The following is a 23,243-nucleotide window of genomic DNA, read 5'->3' as shown; positions in this document are numbered from 1 at the left end:
ATTTTTTTAATGCTGGCTTAAAACTTGGAGACTTATATGCAAAAACGGGGATGACTGGCATCTTTGGAAAAATTGGAAAATCTGGAAATTTTCCTTTTCTCAAGGGACTTCGGCCCTCAGCCAGCGCAGGGTAGAAGCTGTCCTTCCCACAGCGGTTTCCACGTGCTCCGCTCCCTCCTTGTCTTAGCTGGGCGGCCTCTGCAGGTGCAAGCGTTTCCTGCTCCCTCCTGCTCCGCGCACTCCGCCCTTTGCAGACTTGGTGCCTGGCCTGGCTTGTGATCCAGGAAGGGTGTCAGGCCCTCCCAGGGCCACAGGGGTCTCATTCCCTTGTGTGACTATGACACTGTCACTTCCCCTATCTGGGCTGCAGAGCAGCCTCCTTCAGACATGAGCAAGTGGCCAGGCAACATGTCCTTATAAGGGAAAATGATGGGGAGTCTGGAATGCCGCTTCACCGGCCCATCCTGCGGGGGTGGAGGCCTGGGGGCACAGAGGAGGCCCCCCTGGAGGAGGCAGCCTGCTGGCAGTGATGGAGCACAGAGATGCTGGGGGCAGGGGTAGGGAGTGGGGAGGGGAGGAGGCAAAGTATCTGCTTCCGGGTCAGGATTGGCTTTCAGGACCGCCCAGAAGTGTACCTGCCCAACACTGACTACAGCAGAGCATGTACACAGGGACCTCACACTTATTAAGCGCCTACTATTTGCAGTGCCAGGTGCATGTGAATCCTGTGAATCCTTCCCTCCACACCAGCAGAGCACAGTGGTTGACCAGTAGACTCTGGAGCAGGACTGTTGGGTATAAATCATGTCTCCACCCCTTACCAGCTGAGTGGCTTGGTCACGGGAGCTAATTCTTCAGGTCTCAGTTTTCTGAACTGAAGAATGAAATAACGGCACTTAACCAGAGGGTTGTTGGACATAAGGATTCAGGGAATTCAAATGGAACTATTGAGAAGCATGCCTGGTGCTTAGCAGGTGCTCAATAAATGTTAACTGTTACTCTTGTTCCTCTCTTTTAAGAGACAGACCTAGGAAACTGAAACAGAGAGATGAGGTCACCTGCTCAAGGTCGCACGGGTAGGGAGGGGACAGAGCTGTGACTTGAAGCCAGGTCTGTATCAGGCTAACAACAGAAAGCCAGCGGAGAAGGAACCAGTGCCACTGTGCTTGGAGGAGGGTCTCAGTAGAAGTGCCTGTGTCTCTGGTGGGCTCCCACTGCTCAGAATTGGTGATCCGGTTCCTCTTGGAACACACAATTGGGGAGGGGGAGGGGAGGTGAAGCCAAGCAGAGTTCAAGGCTTGGCACTTCCACTAAGGAGTGGAATGGCTTCCTTGAGCCTCAGTTTCTTCCTCTGTGAAATGGGAGCAGTTCCCCCTCCCTGGCGTCAGACTTGCAGATATTGCTTGGAAAGGACACTTTCCTCCCACACCCTCCACCCACGCCCGCCTGCCAGCAGAGGGTGAGGCAGCCTGCCCAGCCCTCTGGGAGGTGGGCCCGGGCGGGCGGGGCAAGGTGACCAGGAGAGCTTAACTAAGGGCCAAAAAGCAGAAGCATCAAGGCTTCCCAACTTCTAGAGAATGCAGTTCCCCCCCGACTTCCTCTCCCCCTGCCGTCACTGCCTGAGGCTGCCTGCCCGGACCCACGGCTGTTCAGGAAGCATGAGGGCCTCCTGGGGGACCGCTGGGCACCTCGCCAGGACCGGGTAGGTCTGGGGACCCCGGACACTGAGACCACAGGCAAGAAAACCACAGTCAGGCATGGTGGGTATGGGCTTCAGCCCCAAGCTCTGCCATTCCCTGGCTGTGTGACTTTGGGTAAATCTCCGCCTCTCTAGGCCTTGGTTTCCCCATCTGTGAATGAGAGTACTGATAAGGTCTGCAAGCCGGTTGTAAGAACTGAATGAGAAAGTGCGCGCACAAGGCTTGACGCCATGCCGGGCTCAGAGCAAGCCCCCAGCAAGCAAGCAGCCGCTGTCCGTGTCCCGCACAGCCTCCCGCGGGCCTTGGCCTTCAGTGTGACTTAGCTCGGGCCTTCCTTCCCTTATCGTTTATATTATTTACTGTCGTTTTCATAGCTGCCAGTTTCCGAATACTCATGATAGAACAGGAGGAGGTTTAGTTCTAAACTGAAATGCCCTCAGGGGGTGAGAACGGCCGTCAGTCCTCACCTCTAACATCTCTCACGGTCGTTGGCACCATCAGTGGGTCCGTGGTGCTGCGCCCAGCTTCTCTGGCAGCTCTGTGGCTCACTGACTCGCCCCACCTCCCGGACCTCTGTTTTGCACCCTCTCCTTTTTGGAGCCTGCAGGGCTTGGCCTCCTCCGGCATGCTCTCCGTCCGTGCGGACCTCACTTTCTTGCTACCCTGAGCAGACACAAGCAGTCACGCCACATCCCACACCTGCTACACGCCAGGCTCTATTCTCCACACTTGCTGTGTGTCGGGGACACCAGGGAGCGATCCCCTGGGATGACCCAGGGACAGGTAGTAGACGGTGCATTGCTTACTATGTTCCAGACAGAGGGTGACCCTCTGAGGTCCTACTTCCACGGCACCATTTTACCAAAATGAGTTCGTTGTTCATAGAAATGAGAGAACTGAGGCTCAGCGAGAGGAAGAAACTTAACCAAGGTTACACGGACGGTGAGGAGTGAGTGGGGGATTGGAACCCAGGCTGTCTGGAGGCCTGCCCTCAATCATGGCTCTTTTCTGTGTCAGAGGAACTGGGACGTATGTGCCCGCACTTTGCCAGTCCGCTCATGGGGCATCTGCCCGCATGTCCTCGGCCCCCGCGCCTGCTACATGGGCTGCTGGCCCTGCTCTTTTCTGAGACCCGCCCTCAGATTTTGCGCTGCCAATCACAGCCCCTGCCACCACCGGGGGCCTCCCTTCGTCTACGTCCCCTCTTGACTGGCTCTGCTGCCTGTCGAGCCTCTCCCCTCCATGTCCCATCCCCACCGTCGGCCGTGGCACCATTTCCACGTCCCTTTACTGCAAAGATGAGTCAGAAGAGCTATTGGGACTCGGGTCTCACATTCTGTCTCCTTCCAGTCTCTCCTGGGCCTGCTCTACTTGGGTTTTGGCCCAAGTGCCACCAAGCTACCCTTGGGCCATCACCAGGGGCCTCCTCCACGTGGCAAAACCCCCTGGTCATTGCTCAGCCCTCAGCCTTGTTGACCTGCCCGTGGCACCTGGCACACCTGGTCGCTTCCCTCTTCTTGGAACGTCTTCCCTGCTTGGCTTCCCAACACCGCATCCCCTTGCTCCTCAGCCTCCTCCTCACCTTTCAGCCTCATCCCCTCGAAGTGCGGGTGCTCGGTGCTTGAGTCCCTGCCCCCCCCATCAGCGCTCGGTCCTGAGGAGTCACCTCCTGCCCCATGGCTTTCAATGTCATCTATAAACCAACGACTTTATACCTCATGTATTTTCCATGACTGGTGTTTCAGTTGCTCAGGCGCCAAGTCCCGTGCTCACCCTCGACTCCCCCTTCCTCCTCCTCCTCCTCACCCCCCCAGCCAATCAGACTGCGAGTTGCATTGGCTCTTCCAGCAGAACTATCCAGAACCCAACCTCTTCCGATTATACCTCTACCATCATCTTTAATGTAGGCTCTTTTTTTTTTTAAGTTTTTTTTTTTTGAGAGAGAGAGACAGAGCACGAGCAGGGGAGGGTCAGAGAGAGAGGGAGGCACAGAATCGGAAGCGGGCTCCAGGCTCTGAGCTGTCAGCACAGAGCCTGACGAGGGGCCTGAACTCACAAACTGTGAGATCGTGACCTGAGCCGAAGTCGGAGGCTTCACCGACGGAGCCCCCGGGCGCCCCTGATGTGGGCTCTTTAATGCGGGTGGGGATTCTCGTCTGTTTCCCTCATTCCTGTCTCCCCAGCGGCGAGCACACAGTAGTTGTTTACTAAATCCTTTTGAGTGAATCAATGTAAGGACACAGAGTGGAAAAGCTCCCGAGTGGCCAACGGATCCACTCTCCTGCCCCTCCAAATTATAGGGAAGATCTTGAGGTTCACAGAGGAGTGTCTAGAATCACACAGTGAGCCAACAAGACTGTGAATTCGAGTAAAACAGTGGGTCTTTCTCCCCATTTCCCCCCCCCCTTTCTGATTCTCTCTCCTCTGTGCGTCTCTCTCCTTGACTCTGACTCCCTGGGGCCAGGGCCAGGCACCCTCACACACCTGGAAGGGTGGACGCAAGCAGCCCAAACATTCCTCCTCACGTCCGCAGAAACTGCCAGAACCTGGGCAGCTCGCTGACGACTCGGGGAGCGGGGGGGGGGGGGGGGGGGGGGGGGGGGGGGGGGGGCATAATTCCAGGGCAGACTCTGACTAGTTCAGCGTGGCTTTGGGGGAAGGGCACCGAGCCCTGTGACTAAAGGGGTGGAGCCTGTTAGCGATTGAAGGGTGTTGTGGGTCAGGGGCCTTGGGCAGATAGCCAACCCCTCACCCTCCTGAAAGGCATCTCCCCAATTTCTTTGTGTGCAGGTGGAGGCTCTGGGACTTGGGGCTCCGCAAGGCCCTTGCCCCACTGCAGGCCGCCTGGGTCGCCTTCTCTCAGCCTGTCCCGACTGGCCGCGGCCAGCTGCTGACCCAAGTCCTCCTGTGTGGCTGCCTGTCTGCCGCCGCCGCGGGTCTGACGCACCGCTGGCTGGTGTCCTCACTGCTCTGCCCCCTGGGACCCTCGACCACGGCGGCCACTCTCTGCGGCCTCCTGGTCTTCCTGGTCCTGGGCCTGGTGCCACCCGCGCGCTGCCTGTTCGCACTCAGCGTCCCTACCCTGAGCACGGAGCAGGGCCGCCGCCTGCTCCTGTCCTGGAGCGCCGCCACCCTGGCCGTCGCCGTGGTCCCCAACGTCCTTGCCAACGTGGGCGCGGCTGGGCAGGTGCTGAGATGTGTCACAGAGGGCTCCCTGGAGGGCCTGCTCAACACCACTCACCAACTGCACGCGGCGTCCAGGGCCCTGGGCCGAGCGGGTGGCCAGGCCTTGACCCTACAGGCCCACGGCAACGGCTCTGTGCTCCTGCTTCACACGCTCAAGGCCACGAGGCAGGTGCTGGAGGACTTCTCTGGCCTGGAGGCCCTGGGCCGGGCGGCGGTGCTAGGGACCCAGCAGGTGGCCGCGGGGCTCTTCGTGCTGGGGCTGCTCGCAGACTCGGGCTGGTACATCCACCGCTACCTGACTGACCTGCGGTTTGACAATATCTACGCCACAGGACAGCTGGTTCGGCAGCTGGCGGAGGCCCGGGCCACACAGCTGGTGGCCTCCCCGCCAGGCTGGCTGCTCTGGGCCGCCCGGCCGCGGCTGTCCCGGGGGGAGCTGCTGCGCTGTCTCCTGAGGCTGGGGCTACTCACCCTGCTCCTGGTGGCCACGGCTGTGGCGGTGGCTACCGACCACGTGGCCTTTCTCCTGGCTCAGGCAGCCGTGGACTGGGCTCAGAAACTGCCCACTGTGCCCATCACGCTCACGGTCAAGTATGATGTAAGTGGGAGATGGGACTAGAGTCATTTCCACGTACGAAGGGCTAGGGTGTGTTAACTGTTTGATTCACAATTGAGTCTTATTTGCCTCCAAGTACTAGCCCTTGGAGAAGTTATGGGAGCCTAGGGCACCCACAGACTCCTGTAATTCCCACCAGCCTGATGCATTGGGTTCTATCCTCCCCCTGAGTGCAGATGAGGACACAGATGCCCAGAGACTTTGGAATCATTTGACTCCCGGGGCACCTGAGTGGCTCAGTCGGTTGGGCATCCGACTTGGGCTCAGGTCATGATCTTGCAGTTCATGGGTTCGAGCCCCGTGTCAAGCTCTGTGCTGGCAGCTCAGAACCTGGAGCCTGCTTTGGATTCTGTGTCTCCTCTCTCTCTGACCTTCCCCTGATCATACTCTGTCTCTCACTGTCTTAAATAAAACATTTAACAAATTTTAATAATAAAAAAAGAATAATTCGATCCCCAAGGTCACTCTTTTTCTAAATGCCGGCATGTCTTAATCTCACTGTCGTAACTTGTACAGATTGGATAGATCCCCCTCACCCTGTGAGGTTATTGTGAGTCGTAGGCAGCCTGAAAAAGTACCCAGGAGCTCCAGACCACGAAGTAGTGACTGTCATTTGGGCACCTGGGTGGCTCAGTCGGTTAAGCATCCAATTTCGGCTCAGGTCATGATCTCACAGCTCATGGGTTCCAGCCCTGAGTCGGCTTTCGTGCTGACAGCTCAAAGCCTGGAGCCTGCTTCCGATTCTGTGTCTCCCTCTGTCTCTTTGCCCCTCCCCTGCTTGCAGTCTGACTCTCTCTTTCTCAAAAATAATAAGCATTAAAAAAATTTTTTTTAATAGTGGCTATCATTAAAAGCTGACCTCTGTCTATATCGGACTGTATACACTGAATGATCCAAGTCAGGAGTCCACCAACTATGGCCCATGGGCCAAACCCTCCTGGCCTCCTGTTTTTGTAAATTAAGTGTTAGACCTTTACCCCCTGAAGCGAGTCACTGAGAATGAAACCCACGGACACAAACGGAGATGGTGAATGGGTTTTATTTTAGTTCAGCCGAACGGCCCCTCCCGAGTGTTGGCAAGTCCTCAGGAGAGAGCGCTGCTGAGCAGGAGCTCAGGGTTTTTAAGGGCTTTGGCGAGACAGGATAAGTCATCATTTAGTTAACCACTCATAGTTTACAGCTTTCTATGGTGGTCAATCATATTTCGACACACAAACGTAAGATTTGGCAGTGACCTATCAATTTCAGAGCTCTTTGTCTCCGGAGAAATTTGAATTGACCAATCACAGGTCCGAAGGGGAGGGGGAGCAGGTGCACAGAAGCGAGAACTTTGCGGTTAAAGGGTGGGATCTTGCAACAGTATCTTAGAGTCTAGCGACAGTATCTTAGGATCTAGGAACAGTGTCTTAGAAAACAAGTTAACCTTTAAGTTATAATTTATGGGTTACATCTTAGGACTTCCAGAGCTCAATTTCCCAACCTTTGATTGTTTAAGCAGAAAAGGGTTGGAGAGTGAAACAATGGTTGGCATTTTTCTCAGCTTGACCGGAGGAGGGTCTTACAAAGTTTTATTGGAACATCACAATGCCATTTGTTTATGTGTTTGCTGTGGTTTTTCAACAAAGTTGATAGTTGAATCAAGGACTGTATGATCCGTGAAGCCTAAAATATTTACCATTTTAATAGTAACATATGAAATATTTACTCTCTATGTACCACTGGATATATTTATTATCGGATCAAGATTTGTGGTTTTCAGTCTTTTGCCAGAAATCTTTTTTTTTATGATAAGATCTCATGCAAAACTCCACTGCATAAAACCAAAGTTCAGACTCAGGGTGAATAATATTAATGGCTAATTTTCATTGAGTATTTATTATATACTAAGAAAGTGCTTTCTCAAACTGCGTGAAATCAATTCAATGAACTTGGGAGGTTATGGCTGCTTTTTTTTTTAATGAAATCAAATAGACTGGAAATTTATGAGAGTATATTGTAAATGATAAGATTATGTCTTGTTTAATGATGTTTTTCTCTGATCACAATACAATCTGTGCTTGGAAGGTTCTGTGAGACACATTTCATATGGCGGGGGGGGGGGGCGGTCATGGTAAAGAAGTGTATCAGGCGATGTCCTAAGGGTGGCACCTGATTTACCATATTTCATCAAATCCAAGAGGTCATCGATTGCAAGTCATATCATCATTTTTATGTGTCGTTAGGAAAGAAAATGCTGTCAATCAAACTAAGACACAATGCCTTCTTATCATTTAGAATTAAAATTTTTTAAAATTTATTTTGAGAGAGAGAGGGTGGGAGTGGGGCAGAGAGAGAGAATCCCAAGCAGGCTATGTGTCAGTGCAGAGCCTGATGTGGGGCTCAATCCCAAGAACCATGATCATGATCATGACCTGAGCCAAAATCAAGAGATGGATGCTTAACCGGCGGAGCCACCCAGGCGCCTTTTATCATTTAGAATTTTAATTGTATTCATATAAAATAGCTTACTTTTTATTTCACATAGACTTATCTTTCTCAGGTATGGATAAAAGGAAAAGCCGTGGAGTAATTTTGAGATAGTTTTCCTACCATGTCCTTCCATTCAAGCCTGACTTGTCTGAATGGCTCGGCTTGAGTTGTCAGCGTCTGAGGCTTTTCACCCAGTACTATTGAGAGCACTGCCGATGCTCCACTCTCATTTCCAGCATTTTCCCCCAAGCTGCAGACACCCACTCTGCAAGTTTTGTTACCGGCACCCTCTCACCCTCTCAGAAAGCATGAGCGAGCACAAGTGCAGAACGCGGTTACAAGTCTTATTGCTTTAAACACACATCTTGATCTCAAAGATGTTAAAATGCAGGGGGGGGATGAATATCCACACTGATGAAATGTGATAGCTCATTTGTCCCTGTGACCCTGTGAGATAGGAATTACTATTACTGTCATTTTACAGAGGAAGACACTGAGGTTCAGAGAAGCTAGAGAGCTTGTCCAAAGTCATCCAACCCATACTCGGCAGCAGCCAGGACATCCTTGTGATTTCGGTGGGTGGGTCCTAGCCGTGTTTACCCTCAAGGGCTCCTTTCTCCATATAAGATATTAATGGTCTATTATCTAATGGTCTAATTGGTCTAACAGCAAATACATTGCTATTCTATAGTAAAACATATTCTTCAACTTAAAAGTTCATCTGTTTATTCTAACGTTAAAAAAGAATAAAATACTCCCATAGCCCCCGGAACTGTGGCTGGTGGAGAAGTTGGCCCTGGGCCAAACAAAGAACAAACCCAAGAAGTCTGGCTCCAAAGGTCAATGGTTGACCTCTGACCTCCCTACCCTTGCTCCAACATGCCCCAAGGGCATTGCAGAGCCTAATTCCTAGGACCCAGGTTTTGGAGCCCCCTAGCCTGGGCCTGAACCCTGGGCTGGCCACAAGTAACACTGTGTGACCTTAGATTGCCCAGCTTTTCTTTTCTTTTTTTTTTTTTTTAATGTTTATTTATTTTTGAGAGTGTGTGAGCAGGGAGGGGCAGAGAGAGGGAAACACAGAATCAGAAGCAGGCTCCAGGCTCTGAGCTGTCAGCACAGTCCCCAATTTGGGGCTCGAACTCACCAACGGTGAAATCCTGACCTGAGCTGAAGTCCAACGTTTAACTGAGACACCAGGTGCCCCAGGTTTCCCATCTTTTCAGTGAGGCTCATTCTGGGCTCAAGCTCATAGGATTGTGCATAGTTGATGAACAAGACATCTAAAATATTCACTAAAGAGCTTACCAAAGAGGGAATGACCATAGCACCTGTTTTCTTTAAAGGATTCTGTTCAGAACGTAATACTAAAAGCGGCCTTTGTACAGTGCTCGCTGTTTATCAGAAAGAATGCTTCAGCCCCCTGATCTCATCTGGCTGTCATCAGCCCCCGGGCGACGGCGCTACTTCTTGCACCCATTTCGCAGATGCGGGCAAGCCCGCACAAGTGGCCAGGGGCCGGGGGATGGCTGCAGTGTCTGTCTGTTGACTAGGCCTTTTCCTCCTCTTTTAAGGCCTCGTACACGGTCCTGGGCTTCGTCCCCTTTCTGTTCAACCAGCCGCCCCCGGAGAGCCCCTTCGTCTCTGCTCACAACTCGTTCCACTGGGAGCTCCGCCTCACCTCCGCGGGCTGCCGGCTGCTGCCCGCCCAGCGCCCCCAGGCGGCCGCGGCGCTGACTGCCGGCGCCCTGCAGCTGGCGGCCTGCGCGACCGTCCTGCTGCAGACCTACGCCTGGCGCCTGCGGCACGCCATCGCTGCGGCCTTCTTCCCCGCCCAGGAGGCCAGGAGGGTCCGCCACCTTCACGCCCGGCTGCAGCGCAGATGCGACAGGCACCAAGGCCAGCCGCTGCCCCTGGAGACACCCTCCTGCTCCCAACACCCGGGCGGGCCAGCAGCCTCCACGCATGGGTAGGCAGGCCTGCAGCACACTGGTCGCTGGAAAGGACCCAGAGCAGGAAGGCAGAGGGGGGAGAGCTCGGGAAGCACACAGACCGTGGTCCTTGCTGTGTGGCCTCGGGTGGAGTGCTTCACCTCTCTGAGTCTCTGTTTCTATACCTGCATAATAATCCATGTGATCTACTTTCCTACGTGGGCATGTGGGAAGGAAGGAAGTGGACATTGGGCATGAAAGGCTTCGAGAAGCAGTAAAGGACTCTGCCCAGTGAAGACAAGAAGTGCAGAGACAGCTCGAGGCTCCTCCAGACTGGCTGGGCGGTCAGTCCAGGCTCTGAGCGGCATCACCCACCTCCGACTGGTAGATGGAAACTTCGCCTCCTGACCTGTGTCTCAGTGCTCCCGGGACTATTTCTCTGTCCCCTGGATCTTCCGAGATTTAGCAATCTAACATTCTCTTGATTTTATAAGCGAAGTATTTATTAAATCCTAAATTAGACGATGTTACTCCTTTGTTTGAAGATCCTTTGGGGATTTCCCATCCAGGGTTGCCAAGGTTTAGCAAATAAAAATACCTGACCCTGGGGTCCATTTGAATTCCAGATAAATAACAAAAATGGGTTTAGTGGAAGTACATCCCTGGGACATTCTTATGCTGAACCTGCTTCTACTAAACCTGTATTGATTGCTTATCTGAAATTCAGATTGGGGGCACCTGGGGGGCTCAGTCGGGTAAGCATCCAACTTCGGCTTGGGTCATGATCTCACAGTCCATGAGTTCGAGCCCCACATCCGGCTCTGTGCTGATGGCTCAGAGCCTGGAGCCTGCTTCAGATCTGTGTCTCCTTCTCTCTCTCTCTGCCCTTTCCCCACTCTTGTTCTCTCTCTCTCTCTCTCTCTCTCTCTCTCTCTCTCTTTCTCTCTCTCTCTCTCTCACTCTCTCTGTCTCAAAAAATTGAACAAACATTAAAAAAAGTTTTTTAATGAAATTCAGATTGAACTGGGTGATCCATATTTTATCTAGCAGCTGTATCCCCATCCCAGTTCTAGTAAACCCCAGCCCCCTCCCTTGTGGGCGTGGTATTCCCTGTTTTAACTTCCAGATCATTCTCAGCCCTTCTCTTTCCCAGGAATCAAAAACCCCTGAGTTGCATCACCCTGGCTCCCTTGGCTTCTGACTTCTAGTCAGGCTCAGCCAGTGGGAGTCACTGGCAGTAGATCCAAAGGGGGAGCGGAGAGAGATGTTAGGGTATTTGTCCCTGCAGCCCGCTGGGCTATTTGCCAGAGACCACGTTCTGTCACCTGCAGCCACGGCTCCGGTCTGGCGGGTGGCCCCTTGCCCCTGGCTAGAGCGCCCCCTGGGTCCTAGAGGAGCACAGATTCCACGGTTGTAGTCTCTGATGGCCTCACCCTCCTTTCCTTTTCCAAGCCCCCACTTCTATACTTTAATCAAACTTTCGTTCCTTTCCCGCTTTGAGACTACACTCTTTCTTGCCAGGGAAATCGATGTACTGGGTCACAAAGTCCTGCTCAAGCCAGCCTCTCCCTCCCTCCCTCGGCCCCCAGCTGCACGGACTTCAGCTCCCCAGACACACTAGGCTGGTTTGCACCTGGGGCAATGCTCTTGCTGTTCCCACATCCTGGACCGCACTTCCTTCAAGTCTTGCATGGATCGCTTCTTTGCATCCTTCTGGGATTGGCTCCAATGTCACCTCCTCGGAAAAGCCCTCCCTGACCCCTCTACCTAACATTGTGCTTTCCCAGCCAGTTCCACTGTAAGGCTAAACCAAACAGACGCCATGACAGGCTTTAAGTTTCCCCTCTGAACTAGAAGGCCTAAGTTTCAGTTTCCCCAAATAGATCAGGCAGTTACACCGTTGCCTAGAGCAGGAGAGACCACCTTGCGGTATCCAATCAGGAAAGGCCAGCTACCTCTCCCCACATTCCTTAAGGTAAGGCCTGCAGATAGGAACTTTAGATAGGACCCTGTTACCTAATGTTAAAGTTAACCCGTTAGTTGCCGAACAAGACCCTGGGCTCGCTCTGTAATTGGTTAATTTCAAAACTACTCTAAATATTGTGACTGTGTCCCGCCAAAAGTAACAAACGCTCTGAACAATGTGTATGGTTAAAGTTGCTGCCGATACTGTTGTACCATTGTGATTGGATCACTGTACTTATGTTACCATTTCTTGTAACTCCCCCTTCCCAAACCCCGTATAAACCCTACTCAGCCATTGTTGGGGCTCTCAGCACGGATCCACTGCGCTGGTGAAGTCTGTGAGCCCGAACTTAGGCCCGGCGAGCCTAAGCCGTAATAATAAATGCCCTTTGCTTTTTCATGCGTGACTCGGTCTCCCTGGCGGCTTCTGGTTTTGGGGTGATAATGGAATCTTGGGCATTACACCCTCCATCGCAGGAGTGGACGAGCTACCCCCTGTGAGCCAAATCTGGCCTGCTGCCTGGTTGTGTGGACAGGATTTTATTGGAACATTGCCACTCCCATCAGTGCGAGTGTTGTCTCTGGCCACTTCGGCTCTGATGGCAGATTTGGGGAGGTGAGATGGGGATTGTGTGGCCCACAAGGTCTGAAATATGTGCTGTCCGGCTCTTTAAAGGGTTTGCTGACCCCTGATCCATCGTATCAAGTTGTTTTCTCCATAAATACCCTTATCGATATTCTTTATTATCTTGCATATGCATTTGGAGATTTAGCGGCTTCTTGTTTGTTACTGTCTGTGTATTTCATGTCGTCCCTGCACGAACGTAAACCCCATATGGTGTGTCTGGTCCCCCACGGTGTTTCCGGTACCTAAAGCCGTGCCTGGTGCAGAGCAGGCACTCAGTAAAAATCGGTTCAATGACCAGGTACCTAGAGGTGGGATTGCACCGATCTCCGCTCCTTTTCCTGAAGATGTGGGGCTCACAGAAGGGGATGGTCAGGCCCGCCTTGGGCCAAAATCTGTGGCCAAAGGGAAGAAGTAAAAAGCAGTTAAGAAATAGTTTCCCAGGGGCACCTGGGTGGCTCAGTCAGTTGAGCGTCTGACTTCGGCTCAGGTATCTCACGGTTCGTGGGTTTGAGCCCCATGTCAGGCTCTGTGCTGACAGCTCAGAGCCTGGAACCTGTCTTCAGATCCTGTGACTCCTTCTCTCTCTGACCCTCCCCTGCTCATGCTGTCTTTCTCTCTCTCAAAAATAAATAAAAACATTAAAAAAAAAAAAAAGAGGTGTCAGGATGGCTGAGCAGGCTAAGGCGCCAGACTAAAAAAAAAAAAAAGAAAAGAAATAGTTCCAGGCAAGTGTTCTGACTTAAGGAGCCAGTGTGCGCGGTGAGTCACCAACTGCGGTGAGCTGAGCCACACTCTCGCCCCTTTGCCACCCGCTCCCCAAAGGTGTTTGTGCTTATCCCGGAGGGCCATCATTGGCCTCACGTGGCATCCTCTGCCCCAACACAACCCCGTTCCCACGGAGCTGCCTTGTGACTTATTTAGGCAGTGATTCACTCACAAATTTTTTTTAAATTGCACAACCAATCCATGAATCCTTATTCTTACAAAAATTAGAGCAGTACAGATAGTGAGAGCTAGCATTCGCTGGGTGCTTACGATGTGCTGGGCGTGGGGCAGAGATGCCCACAATTCGCTCTCACGAGCTGAGGTGGGCTGGCTCCAGCACGCCATTAGGTGTGCCCAAAACTCTGTGAAAAGCTTTAGGTACATAATCTTAGTTAAACCTCACAAAAGTATATGAGATAGATGGTGTTATTCTTATCCTTCCTTCAGAGGTGGAGAAGCTGAGATTCAGGAAGGTTAAGTGATTTGCCCAAAGTCACACAGCTAATAAGCTGCAGAGCCAGAATTTAAATCCAGGTAATCTGGCTTCCAGAGCGCCCCTTCAAATCCAAAAGTTCTCTGAGGCAGGTGAAGGGATCATTATTGTGCCCATTTTACAGATAAGAAACCTGAGGTTCAGAGAGGATTATGGGACTTTCCCTGAGTCATCAATGTTAATGATGACCTTTCTCCTACCCAAAGAAGAATCCACAACTTCCACGAGGAGGGTTGAGGGAGTGTTCATTTCCCTTGACCCTGAAAGGCAGTGGGGAGCCCTGGGGTCTCAGGGTTGGAAACGGGGCAGTATCAGATGCCCTCTGTTGGCTGCCACAGGCCCAGCTCTGGGGATGAGCCGCCAAGAGGGAAAGGTTCCAGGCCCCAAGTCCAAGTCCCATGTTGCCACCCTCTCACTGCCCACCGGGAAATGCCCCTGTGACCCTGGAAATGAGTTCAAGTGCTGACTTCCACAGTCAGAGAAGGACAGATACCGTATGTTTTCACTCATATGTGGATCTTGAGAAACTTAACAGAAGACCATCGGAGAGAGGAAGGGGGGCAAAGTTACAGGGAGGGAGGGAGGCAAAACATAAGAGATTCTTAAATACGAGGAACAAACAGGGTAGACGGGGGTGGGGGGGAGGGGGAAAGTGGGTGATGGGCATTGAGGAGGGCACTTGTTGGGATGAGCACTGGGTGTTGTATGGAAACCAATTTGACAATAAATTATATTTAAAAAATAATAAATAAATAAATAAATAAATAAATAAATAAATAAAAGGTCTGTGACTCTGTTTAAAAAAGGGGGAGGTGCTGATTTCCAGTCCCCACTCTGGCACTTGCTGGCTCCGTTATTAAGAGGAAGGAAAACAAAATCAAAAAATCTCTAAGCTGGGAGACAGAGTCCCTGAGTTCTAATCTCTTCTATATTACACCCACCTTGTTGTAGGGGAAGTGTTCTTGCCTATCTATCTGTCTATGGTGGTGAAGCAAAGTATCCCCAAAGGTAGGGACCCAAAACAAAGATTTATTATTTTCTCGCAAAGTCCAATGGGTTGATTGTGCTCAGCTGAGTGGCTCCCGCTTGCGGTCTCTCATGTGGGTGCAAGTGGAGGGGGACAGGGGCTGAGGCCCTTTCCAGTGGCCTCTCCACTCAGTGCCTGGGGCCACGGTGCTCCTGACACGTTCTGGACAGAACATCTTGAACGTCTTACTGGAAAAGTGCGGCTCCGAGGGGCTGGAAGCAGAATCTGCCAGGCCAGTGAGAGGCTGCACCCAGCAGGTTCAGCATCACTTCTACCAAAAGAATCCCAGAACCAGAGGGGGTGGAGAAATGGACGCATCTCTTGTCTCTGGCCGAAGAGCACGTGGAACCCATCCCGGCACCTCCCTTGGAAAACCCAATCTGCCAGGAGACCCTTTGGTTTTCAAAGAGCAGGAGCTTTTCCGAATTCGGCTGGGGAGGAGGCTGTCCATCCGCTCGCCTTCTCCAGATGCTACACCGGGAAGAAAAGGAAGGACAAACGGCGATAATCTATACAACACGGCAACGTTATTTTGAGTCAGCCAGAGCTTCATGCGGATCTCAGCTCTCAGTGAGGACTGGGTGGTTTTGCGACCCCATCACCTCTTAGGGACTCTGTCTCTCCACTGTGTCTGCGGACGCCAAGGTGGGGGCCAAGTCTGTGACGCTGCAGGACCACAGACCCACGCCAGGTCCCGAGGGGGGGCTTCCTCAAGCTTGAAAACCAGAGGAGGAAAAGGGTTTCCTCTAGGTAACGGCACTGCCACCAACTGGCTGCAGAGGGCGCCAGTGTGCACCACCAAGGACTCCAGGAGGCGGGCACCGGGGCTTCGCCAAGTGCTCCCAGGCACCTGGGGGCAAGTCACCCAACCTGCTTTCTCTGTAGCTTTGCCTGAGGTCTCTGGAGCAGACTTCATCTGGGAGCCCTTCCCTGAGAGTGGCGTGGATGGGTGCCCCCCCTCCTCCACCCAAGGTCGGAGGGAAGCAGAGGAGGTGAGAAAGCAGCTACAGCACAATATGTAAGGAGGCACTCACTGGCGGTCACGTGTGTGTAGCTTCTCTCTGTCTCTCTCCGTTTCTGTCTCTTTGCCTCTTTCCCTCTTCCTCCCTCTAGAATTGGTTACAGAAGAATACAACCTTCCCAGAAGCCCCCAGCCACAGCCATTCATGACTCATTACCTAGAATTAGCCACTTGCTTTTTCCAGCCCAATCCAGTAAAGGACTGAGATCACCAACACTGGGAGAGATGTTTTTCCTGTGGATCAGGAACCAGATTAGCAGATTGTAACCAATATTTCTAAAAAAAAAAAAGGAAGTAGACTAGAAAAAGCCTATAAACGTTGCTCCTAGTATAAGTATAATTTTGTAGACCTTGTTTCATCTGAGTGTGTGTGTGTGTGTGTGTGTGTGTGTGTGTGTGTGTGTGTGCAGGGATGCTATTATGAAATGTATTTTTTGTGGGTCCTGGGCAAAAAAGAAAACTGGTATTTTACACTAATTGTTTGGAACAGGATTGATGATGAGAAAGAATGACCATTCCAGTGGCTCTGCTGGCTGACTTGTCATTTTCTTGGGGTCGCAATCCCTGAATCCTGTACCCAAGCCTCACTGCAGACTAGACATGGCTCCCCAACACACATTGCCATAATACCTTCAAAACTATGGGGGGGCGCCTGGGTGTTTCAGTTGGCTAAGCGTCCAACTTCGGCTCAGAGCATGCTCTCATGGTTAATGGGTTCGAACCCCACGTTGGGCTCTGTGCTAACAGTTCGGAGCCTGGAGCCTGCTTCGGATTCTGTATCTCCCTCTCTCTCTGCCCCTCCCCCACTCATGCTGTCTCTCTCTGAAAAACAAATAAACATTAAAAACAATTTTAAAAACCTCTTAGGGGGGTGCCTGGGTGGCTCAGTTGGTTAAGCGTCCGACCTCAGCTCAGGTCATGATCTCACGGTTCGTGGGTTCAAGCCCCACATCGGACTCTGTGCTGACAGCTCAGAGCCTGGAGCCTGCTTCGGATTCTGTGTCTCCCTCTCTCTCTCTCTGCCCCTCCCCTGATCACACTGTTTCTCTCTGTCTCTCAAAAATAAATAAATGTCAAAAAAAAAATAGAAAGAAAAAAACCTTTTAGGGCAAGTCTAGTGATCTAGTTGTTTGCTGCCTTCCTCCCTTAGTAGTCCATGTGTGCTGGGAGACCAGGACAAGTCTTCTGTGTTCACGGCTGCCTCCTGCCCAAACTGCCATCAGAAGGGAAGGGTCTGGTTGAGGTTTAGATATGGCTCCAGTGCCTACTGTGTCCCCTGTTGTCCATGTGACACCAAGTAGGTCACTTCATCTCTCTTCACCACTTCACCTCAGTTTCCTCATCTGCAAAATGGGAGCAGTCATGCCCACTCTACCTAATTCCCAGAGCTGACTATTCATCTCAGTGACCCAGATCAGTCCCTACAAAACCAGTGAACATGTGTTAAATTATTGAGTGGGTTTCTCTTCCCAAGGTGACAATCTTTGTTTCCTGGCAACTGGTGAGAATCCAATTCACATGTGTCCTGCTACCATCTATTATGATGTACCAACCACCCTGAACTGAGTGACATAAACCAACAGCCCATGCTCTAATGCTCGTGGATTGGGTTAGGAATCTGAACAGGACAGGACAGTGGGGAGGGCTTGTCTTTGCTCTGTGATGCCTTGGGTCTCAGCTGGAGTGACTCAAAGGGCTGCGGGCTGGAATCTGGAGGCTTCTTCACTGACATGTCAGAAGTCTGAGCTGGGATGTCACATCTGGACTGTGGACCAAAGTACCTATACGTGGCTGCTTCTGTGGCTCGGACCTCTCATAGCATCCGGGTTCTGAGAAGCAGCACGCCAAAAGCAATCACCAGAGAACATTTCGGGAAATGGAAGCTGGTGGCCCTTTATGACCTATTCTCAAAGTCCCACAGCCCTGCTGCTGTCATGCTCTATCTGTTGAAGAAGTCACAGGCCTGCCTAGATCCAAGGGACAGGGACAGAAACCCCACCTCTCATGAAAGCAATGAGAAACAATCTGGACCATTATTGAAGACCTTCACAATGGGTGCATCTGGGTGGCTCAGTTGGTTAAGTGTCTGACTCTTGATTTCAACTCAGGTCATGATCTCAGTTTGTGAGATTGAGCCCCGTGTCAGGCTCTGCGCTGACAGCACAGAGCCAGCTTGGGATTCTCTCTCTCCTCTCTCTGCCCCTCCCCACCCCCAAGTAAATAACCTTTACAAAATTATTTCTAAAAAAAAAACCTCTACAATGTGTCTAGGCCCACAGCAATATTTGTTGAATGAATGAACGCATGAGCAGCAAGCGAATGAGTGTGTGAGCGCACAAGTCAGCGGCTTTCTTATTCACTGCGCTAGCCCCCGCATCCAGCGTGGAGCAGGAGTTCTGTGAGTGTTTGTTGAATGACTGATTGAATGGAGTCTCTATTTCCCCACTGGTTGGCATGACCTTCATTCCCACCCTAGGGACCACATGCCCACAACTGGGATCATCTGGGCTGGGCACCGAGTTGCAGAAATCATGTACAAAGAGGCTCTGAGACAGGCAGGCGCTTCCCTTGTGCATCCGCTTTCCACGGCTGCTGTCACAAAGCACCTCAGACTGAGGGGGTTAAAATAACAGCTTCACAGTTGCTGGAGGCTGGAAGTCTGCAGTCCAGGTGTCAACAAGGCCATGCCCCTGCTGAGGGTCAAGGGGCGGAATCTTTCCTTGCCTCTTCCTAGCCTCTTCCTTGGCTTGTACCCGAAGCTCCAATCTCTGCCTCTGTCTTCGTGTGGCTCCGCCCATGTGAATGTCTGTCTGACTCATTCCTAATCCAGGATGACCTCATTCTAACTAATGATATGTGCAAAGGCCTACTTCCAAACAAGGGCACGTTCTGGGGTTTGGGGTAGACATGAATGTTGGGGAGACACTATTCAGCCATCGCACCTTGTAAGCCGGACAGAAAGATGGAGACTCTGGCTGAGGCATCACGAGTAAGAGGGTGAGGTGGGGGGAGCCCCTTCATGCAGGGCTTTCTAGGGCTTGCGGGAGGCGTTTGGATTAATTTTAAGTGCAAAAGGATGCCATTGAAGGATGTAAGCAGGGGGATGGCTTACATTTTTAAGAGATCACTTGATTCTGTATGAAGAGGCTGTAGAGTGAGGGGCAAGAACATAGTGGAGACCCATTGAGGAACAATTACAGTTGCCTCATCGAGAGGTTAAGGACAGGGGCGCCTGGGTGGCTCAGTCAGTTAAGTGTCCGACTTCAGCTCAGGTCATGATCTCACGGTTTGTGAGTTTGAGCCCCATGTCGGGCTCTGTGCTGAGAGCTCAGAGCCTGGAGCCTACTTCAGATTCTGTGTCTCCCTCTCTCTCTCTGCCCCTCCCCCACTTGTGCTCTGTCTCTCACTGTCTCTCAGCGAAAAATAAACGTAAATTAAAAAAAGAGGGTAAGAACAGAGGAAAGTGCTGGAAGAGGATGCAGTGGTGAAAGGTGGATTAACGTGAAGTGTGTTTTGGAAGTAGAATTGAGGATTCGCTTAAGCATTGGATATCAGTGGTGAGGGAGAGAGAGAGAGAAATAATTCCCAAATATTTGGTTTTGGCAACTGGTGCCTTTCTAAGATGAGAAGACTCGAGATGGAGAAGGTAGGGTATGCGAAAATAAAGAGTTCCACGTGAGATGCAGGTAGTTCATTGTCAAGGACTGCCCTTTGCTGCCAGCAACTGAAGAGCTCAGTCAAGCAGGAGAGAGAGCTGAGCCGGCAGGCTTAGAGGGAGAGAAGCCCAAGGAGCCACTTGCAGTTACTATGGCTAAAAGGATTGCCCTGGACCACACGCAGGAGGACTGTCACTCTGTGGACCGGGAAGGGGGAACCCTGGGCTTACCCGGCGTTTGGTACCCTGGAAAGAGCTGAGTAAGGGACAGCTGGGGTGGGGGTGGGGACAAGGAGAGTGGGGCTCTGCTTCCTGCCTGGCCCCTGGCTGCGTGACATTGGAGATCATTCCTCTCTGGACCTCAATGTCCTCATCTATAAAATGGAACTAATATCTGCCTAGACAGGGCTGTGGGAAATAAAGACAATGGTTATAAGACGCCTGGCACCATGGTTGGCTCTGAGTAGAATGCTTTGCTACTGCTATTGCTGAAACTCCCAGAGAAGAGTATAGTGCTGAGAAGTAGAGCGTGAGTGTGCACACGCGTGCGTGCGCACGCACGTGTGTGTGTGTGTGTGTGTGTGTGTGTGTGTTGGGTGGGGGCTGAGGGCATGTAAGAACGGAGACTCCACAGCCAAACCACTGGGCTAAAATGCTGGTAGCCCCCCACCTTACTAACCTATGTATCCTTGAGCCAGTCATTTAACTGCTCTCAGCCTCAATTTCTTTGTCTACAAAATGGGGATCTAATAATAGCATCCCCATAGCATGTTGTGATTATAGAAGGAATTAATACATACAAAGCACACAGAGCATCACCGGACAATAGTAGGTGCTTCATACACACTAGCATCATCCTTATAAAGACTGGCGGTGGGGGATGCCCTGGACCCCGGCTGGTACTCCCCAGATACTTCCCTGCCATCTTCCCCATCGTTCATTTCTTGTCCATTTATCAGATCTGTAGACTGAGAGTCTGGGGGTCATACATAAGGGGGGAGGGATCCATGTTAACTGTCATCACTAATAAATTCACCCCGTGCCTCAGTCGGGCACAGCTAAGCCCTTTGCATGGATGTTTTTCCCTCTGTCACTCATGTAAGCCTCCCAGATGAAGAAATCATTTTTATCGAGCATAATTGATGGGTCGGAAGCAGCAGACAATCCCACGGCATCTGCTATGGTGCAGGCACTGAGCTAGGCTCCCTGGAAAGCAGCCCTTTCATGAAGCTTAGTAGGTTCTGCCTTCAGGAAAAAACAAGTTCCTTCTTTCATTCAGCTACCATTATGCACCTTTTCCGTAGCAGACACAGAGCTAAGGATTCCTAACTGGTTCGTGCCTTGTGAGTGGCACAGTCTTAGAGACTGGAGACATCCTTGTGAGGGTGGCGCACACCTGCCAAGAATTTCCAGATCTTCTGCAGGAGGAAGAAAAGAAGACTGGGAAAGGATAGCAGTTGAAAGTGAAAAGTAACTAATTTAGGAGGAGGCAGGGCCAACCCAAGTCTAGATGGGCACATACCATCCCTTCGGGCAGCTCAGCCCCTCTGCTGCCATTTGTCAATAGCAGGGCTGAGGTTTTGGTCAGTGAAAATAAGATAAGATTTCTGGATTGATTTCAGAAGCCAACGACTGGCCGGCTCCTCCCCCATTGCCCAGTGGAGCTGCCCCTGTAGAGGGGAGAGAGGGGAGGGAACCAAAGCCCAGGGCAAAGGCTCTGGGAGTAGGGTGTTGCGTTAAGCATCCTTTCCCTCCGCACCTTGCATCCCCCACCTGACCCCAAGTGTCCGGGTGCGGGGCCAGGAGCCGGTGGGAAAGAATGAGTGCTGAGCTGGGTCACCCAGAATCAGCCCAGCGTACCCGTGGAGCGAGCCGTCTAGGGGTGGTCGCGGAAAGCCGCGCCAAGAGAAAGCCAAACCAGGTGGAGACCCAACACCACCCAACACCACACACGGCGTCTGGTTGACGGGACACCTCAGATCGGAGTCATGGGACCCGCCAACTTGGAGAGCGGAGGAAAGACCTGAGAGGGCTGCCGCAGTCGGTCCTGTAGGAGGCGGCATCTGGGCGCCCAGTGCCCTCCTGGAGCGCCACACCACCGCCTGCGACGCGCCCTGCAGTAAAACTCACCCGGGAAAGATCACGCCACTTAAGGCTTAAAAGTCGTCTTGGAAACTGAACAGCACGCGTCTATCTCCAAGTTCCCGCTCCTGATTCCTCGGAGTCCTGGGCCACCCGAGCGGCGTCAGTGAGCCCCTGCACGAAGCCGGAGAAACCTGTTCAGCTGGAGACAGCGGCCGGAGCCCCAACTTCTCGCGAGGAGAGCGTCTCCAGATCTCCGGAGGGCACCCTTGCAGCTCGGGTAATTCCCCCAACCCGCCACTGCCTTCGGGATGCAGGGCGGACCCGCGCGCATGGAGAACCACACCGAGCGCCTGAGCGCGCGAACGCGTGGAGCCCGGGCAGCATCCCCCAGCCTCCGCTGGCTGTACAAGCGGTGACCTTGACCCTGGTGCCTCGCGCCGTGGGTGCGGCGGGCAACGCCGTGGTGGTCCTGGTGGTGCTCTGGAGCCGTCACATGGTCACGCCCGCAGCGGACCTGCTGGTGCTCCTGGCGGCCGGAGTGCCCGCCGTAGCCGAGGCGGCGTCCGCCCGGGTTTGGGTCTTCGGCCACCCAGGCTGCCTGGGCATCATCTACCTGCAGTACGTGGGCATCAACACGTCCAGGGGCTCCATCACCGCGTTCGTGGTGGAGCGCTACCTCGCCATCTGCCACCCGCTGCGCGCCCAAACCCTGTGCACCCTGGCGCGCGCCAAGCGCATCGCGGCTTCGGTGCGGCTGGGCACCAGCGCCTACTGCGTGCTCTGGCTCTTCCTGGTGGACGCACACGAGACCACGCACTCCGACGGCGTGCACGTGCAGTGCGGCTACCGCGCGTGGCGCTCTTTCTACCCGCCCGTCTACTTCCTGGACTCCTCGCTCTTCTATGCGCTGCCCCTGGGCCTGGCCAGCGTGTTCTACGTGCTCATAGCGCGCGTCCTCTTCACGGGGCCGCTGCCTCTTGGCTCCGCTCCCCCGGGCGCTCGGGCTCTGAGTACCAGGGCAGGAAAGGAGCCCTCAACTCCAGGAAGCAAATGGGGACCTTTGTCTTCACTGAAGCCCTTGTTCTGAGCCAGCAGATGGAATGGATGGAAGCTTGAGCCATTTGGGAGTCAGATTCCTCACGTATAACTCCTCGCTGTGCCACTTACTAGGCTTGATTTTGAAGCTTTCACTTCCGCCTTTCTGAGCCTCACTTTCCTCTTCTGTCATAGGGGGTAATGACAGCACCGACCACACTGGAGTGTCCCCGGAATGGGATGAACCCTGTGAAGCCTGCAGCCCATATAAAGCCATGTGACAAGGTAAATGCTCAAAATGTTGGCTATTAGTAAACGTTCACAACCAGTGGCTTACCCCCACGGAGTATTCTGTTGACAGGGAGATTGAGACTCAGATGGCACGTGGCTCTCCCAAGTCCCTACCACAACTGACACTAAAGCTGCCTGGATGGCCTCGGAGAGTCAGGCAGCCGAGATGGGGAGGGATTGCAGTGAGGTCAGGAGAGACCCAGCACTTATGGAGTGCCTACTGTGTGCCTGGTTCTGTGATCTTCCGATATTACCCCTGTTGGGGAGGTTGAACGCCTATTGTTATAAATAGGGAAACAGGCTCAGAGGGGACAAGGGAGTGAGAAGGTGACACCTGGAGGGACCTGGGGGTGAGAACCCAAGTGTCCAGGCTCCTTAT

At 52.6% G+C, this 23,243-nt stretch overlaps 1 protein-coding gene across 1 annotated transcript; it reads left to right on the top strand.

Annotated features, from left to right (window-relative positions):
- Window positions 1-1,658: 1,658 nt before the first annotated feature.
- Window positions 1,659-22,854, top strand: OCSTAMP (osteoclast stimulatory transmembrane protein). The gene is given in 7 exon segments (XM_029917961.1): window positions 1,659-1,702; window positions 4,491-5,484; window positions 9,543-9,897; window positions 9,900-9,937; window positions 15,387-15,468; window positions 21,637-22,548; window positions 22,769-22,854. Coding segments are annotated over 7 exon segments (2,511 nt in total).
- Window positions 22,855-23,243: the final 389 nt, after the last annotated feature.

This window comes from Suricata suricatta, chromosome 12 (assembly GCF_006229205.1).
Source record: "Suricata suricatta isolate VVHF042 chromosome 12, meerkat_22Aug2017_6uvM2_HiC, whole genome shotgun sequence".
Classification (NCBI taxonomy): Eukaryota; Metazoa; Chordata; class Mammalia; order Carnivora; family Herpestidae; genus Suricata; species Suricata suricatta.
The sequence above is the reverse complement of the archived record's forward strand: the minus strand, read 5'-3'. Positions and strand labels throughout refer to the sequence as shown.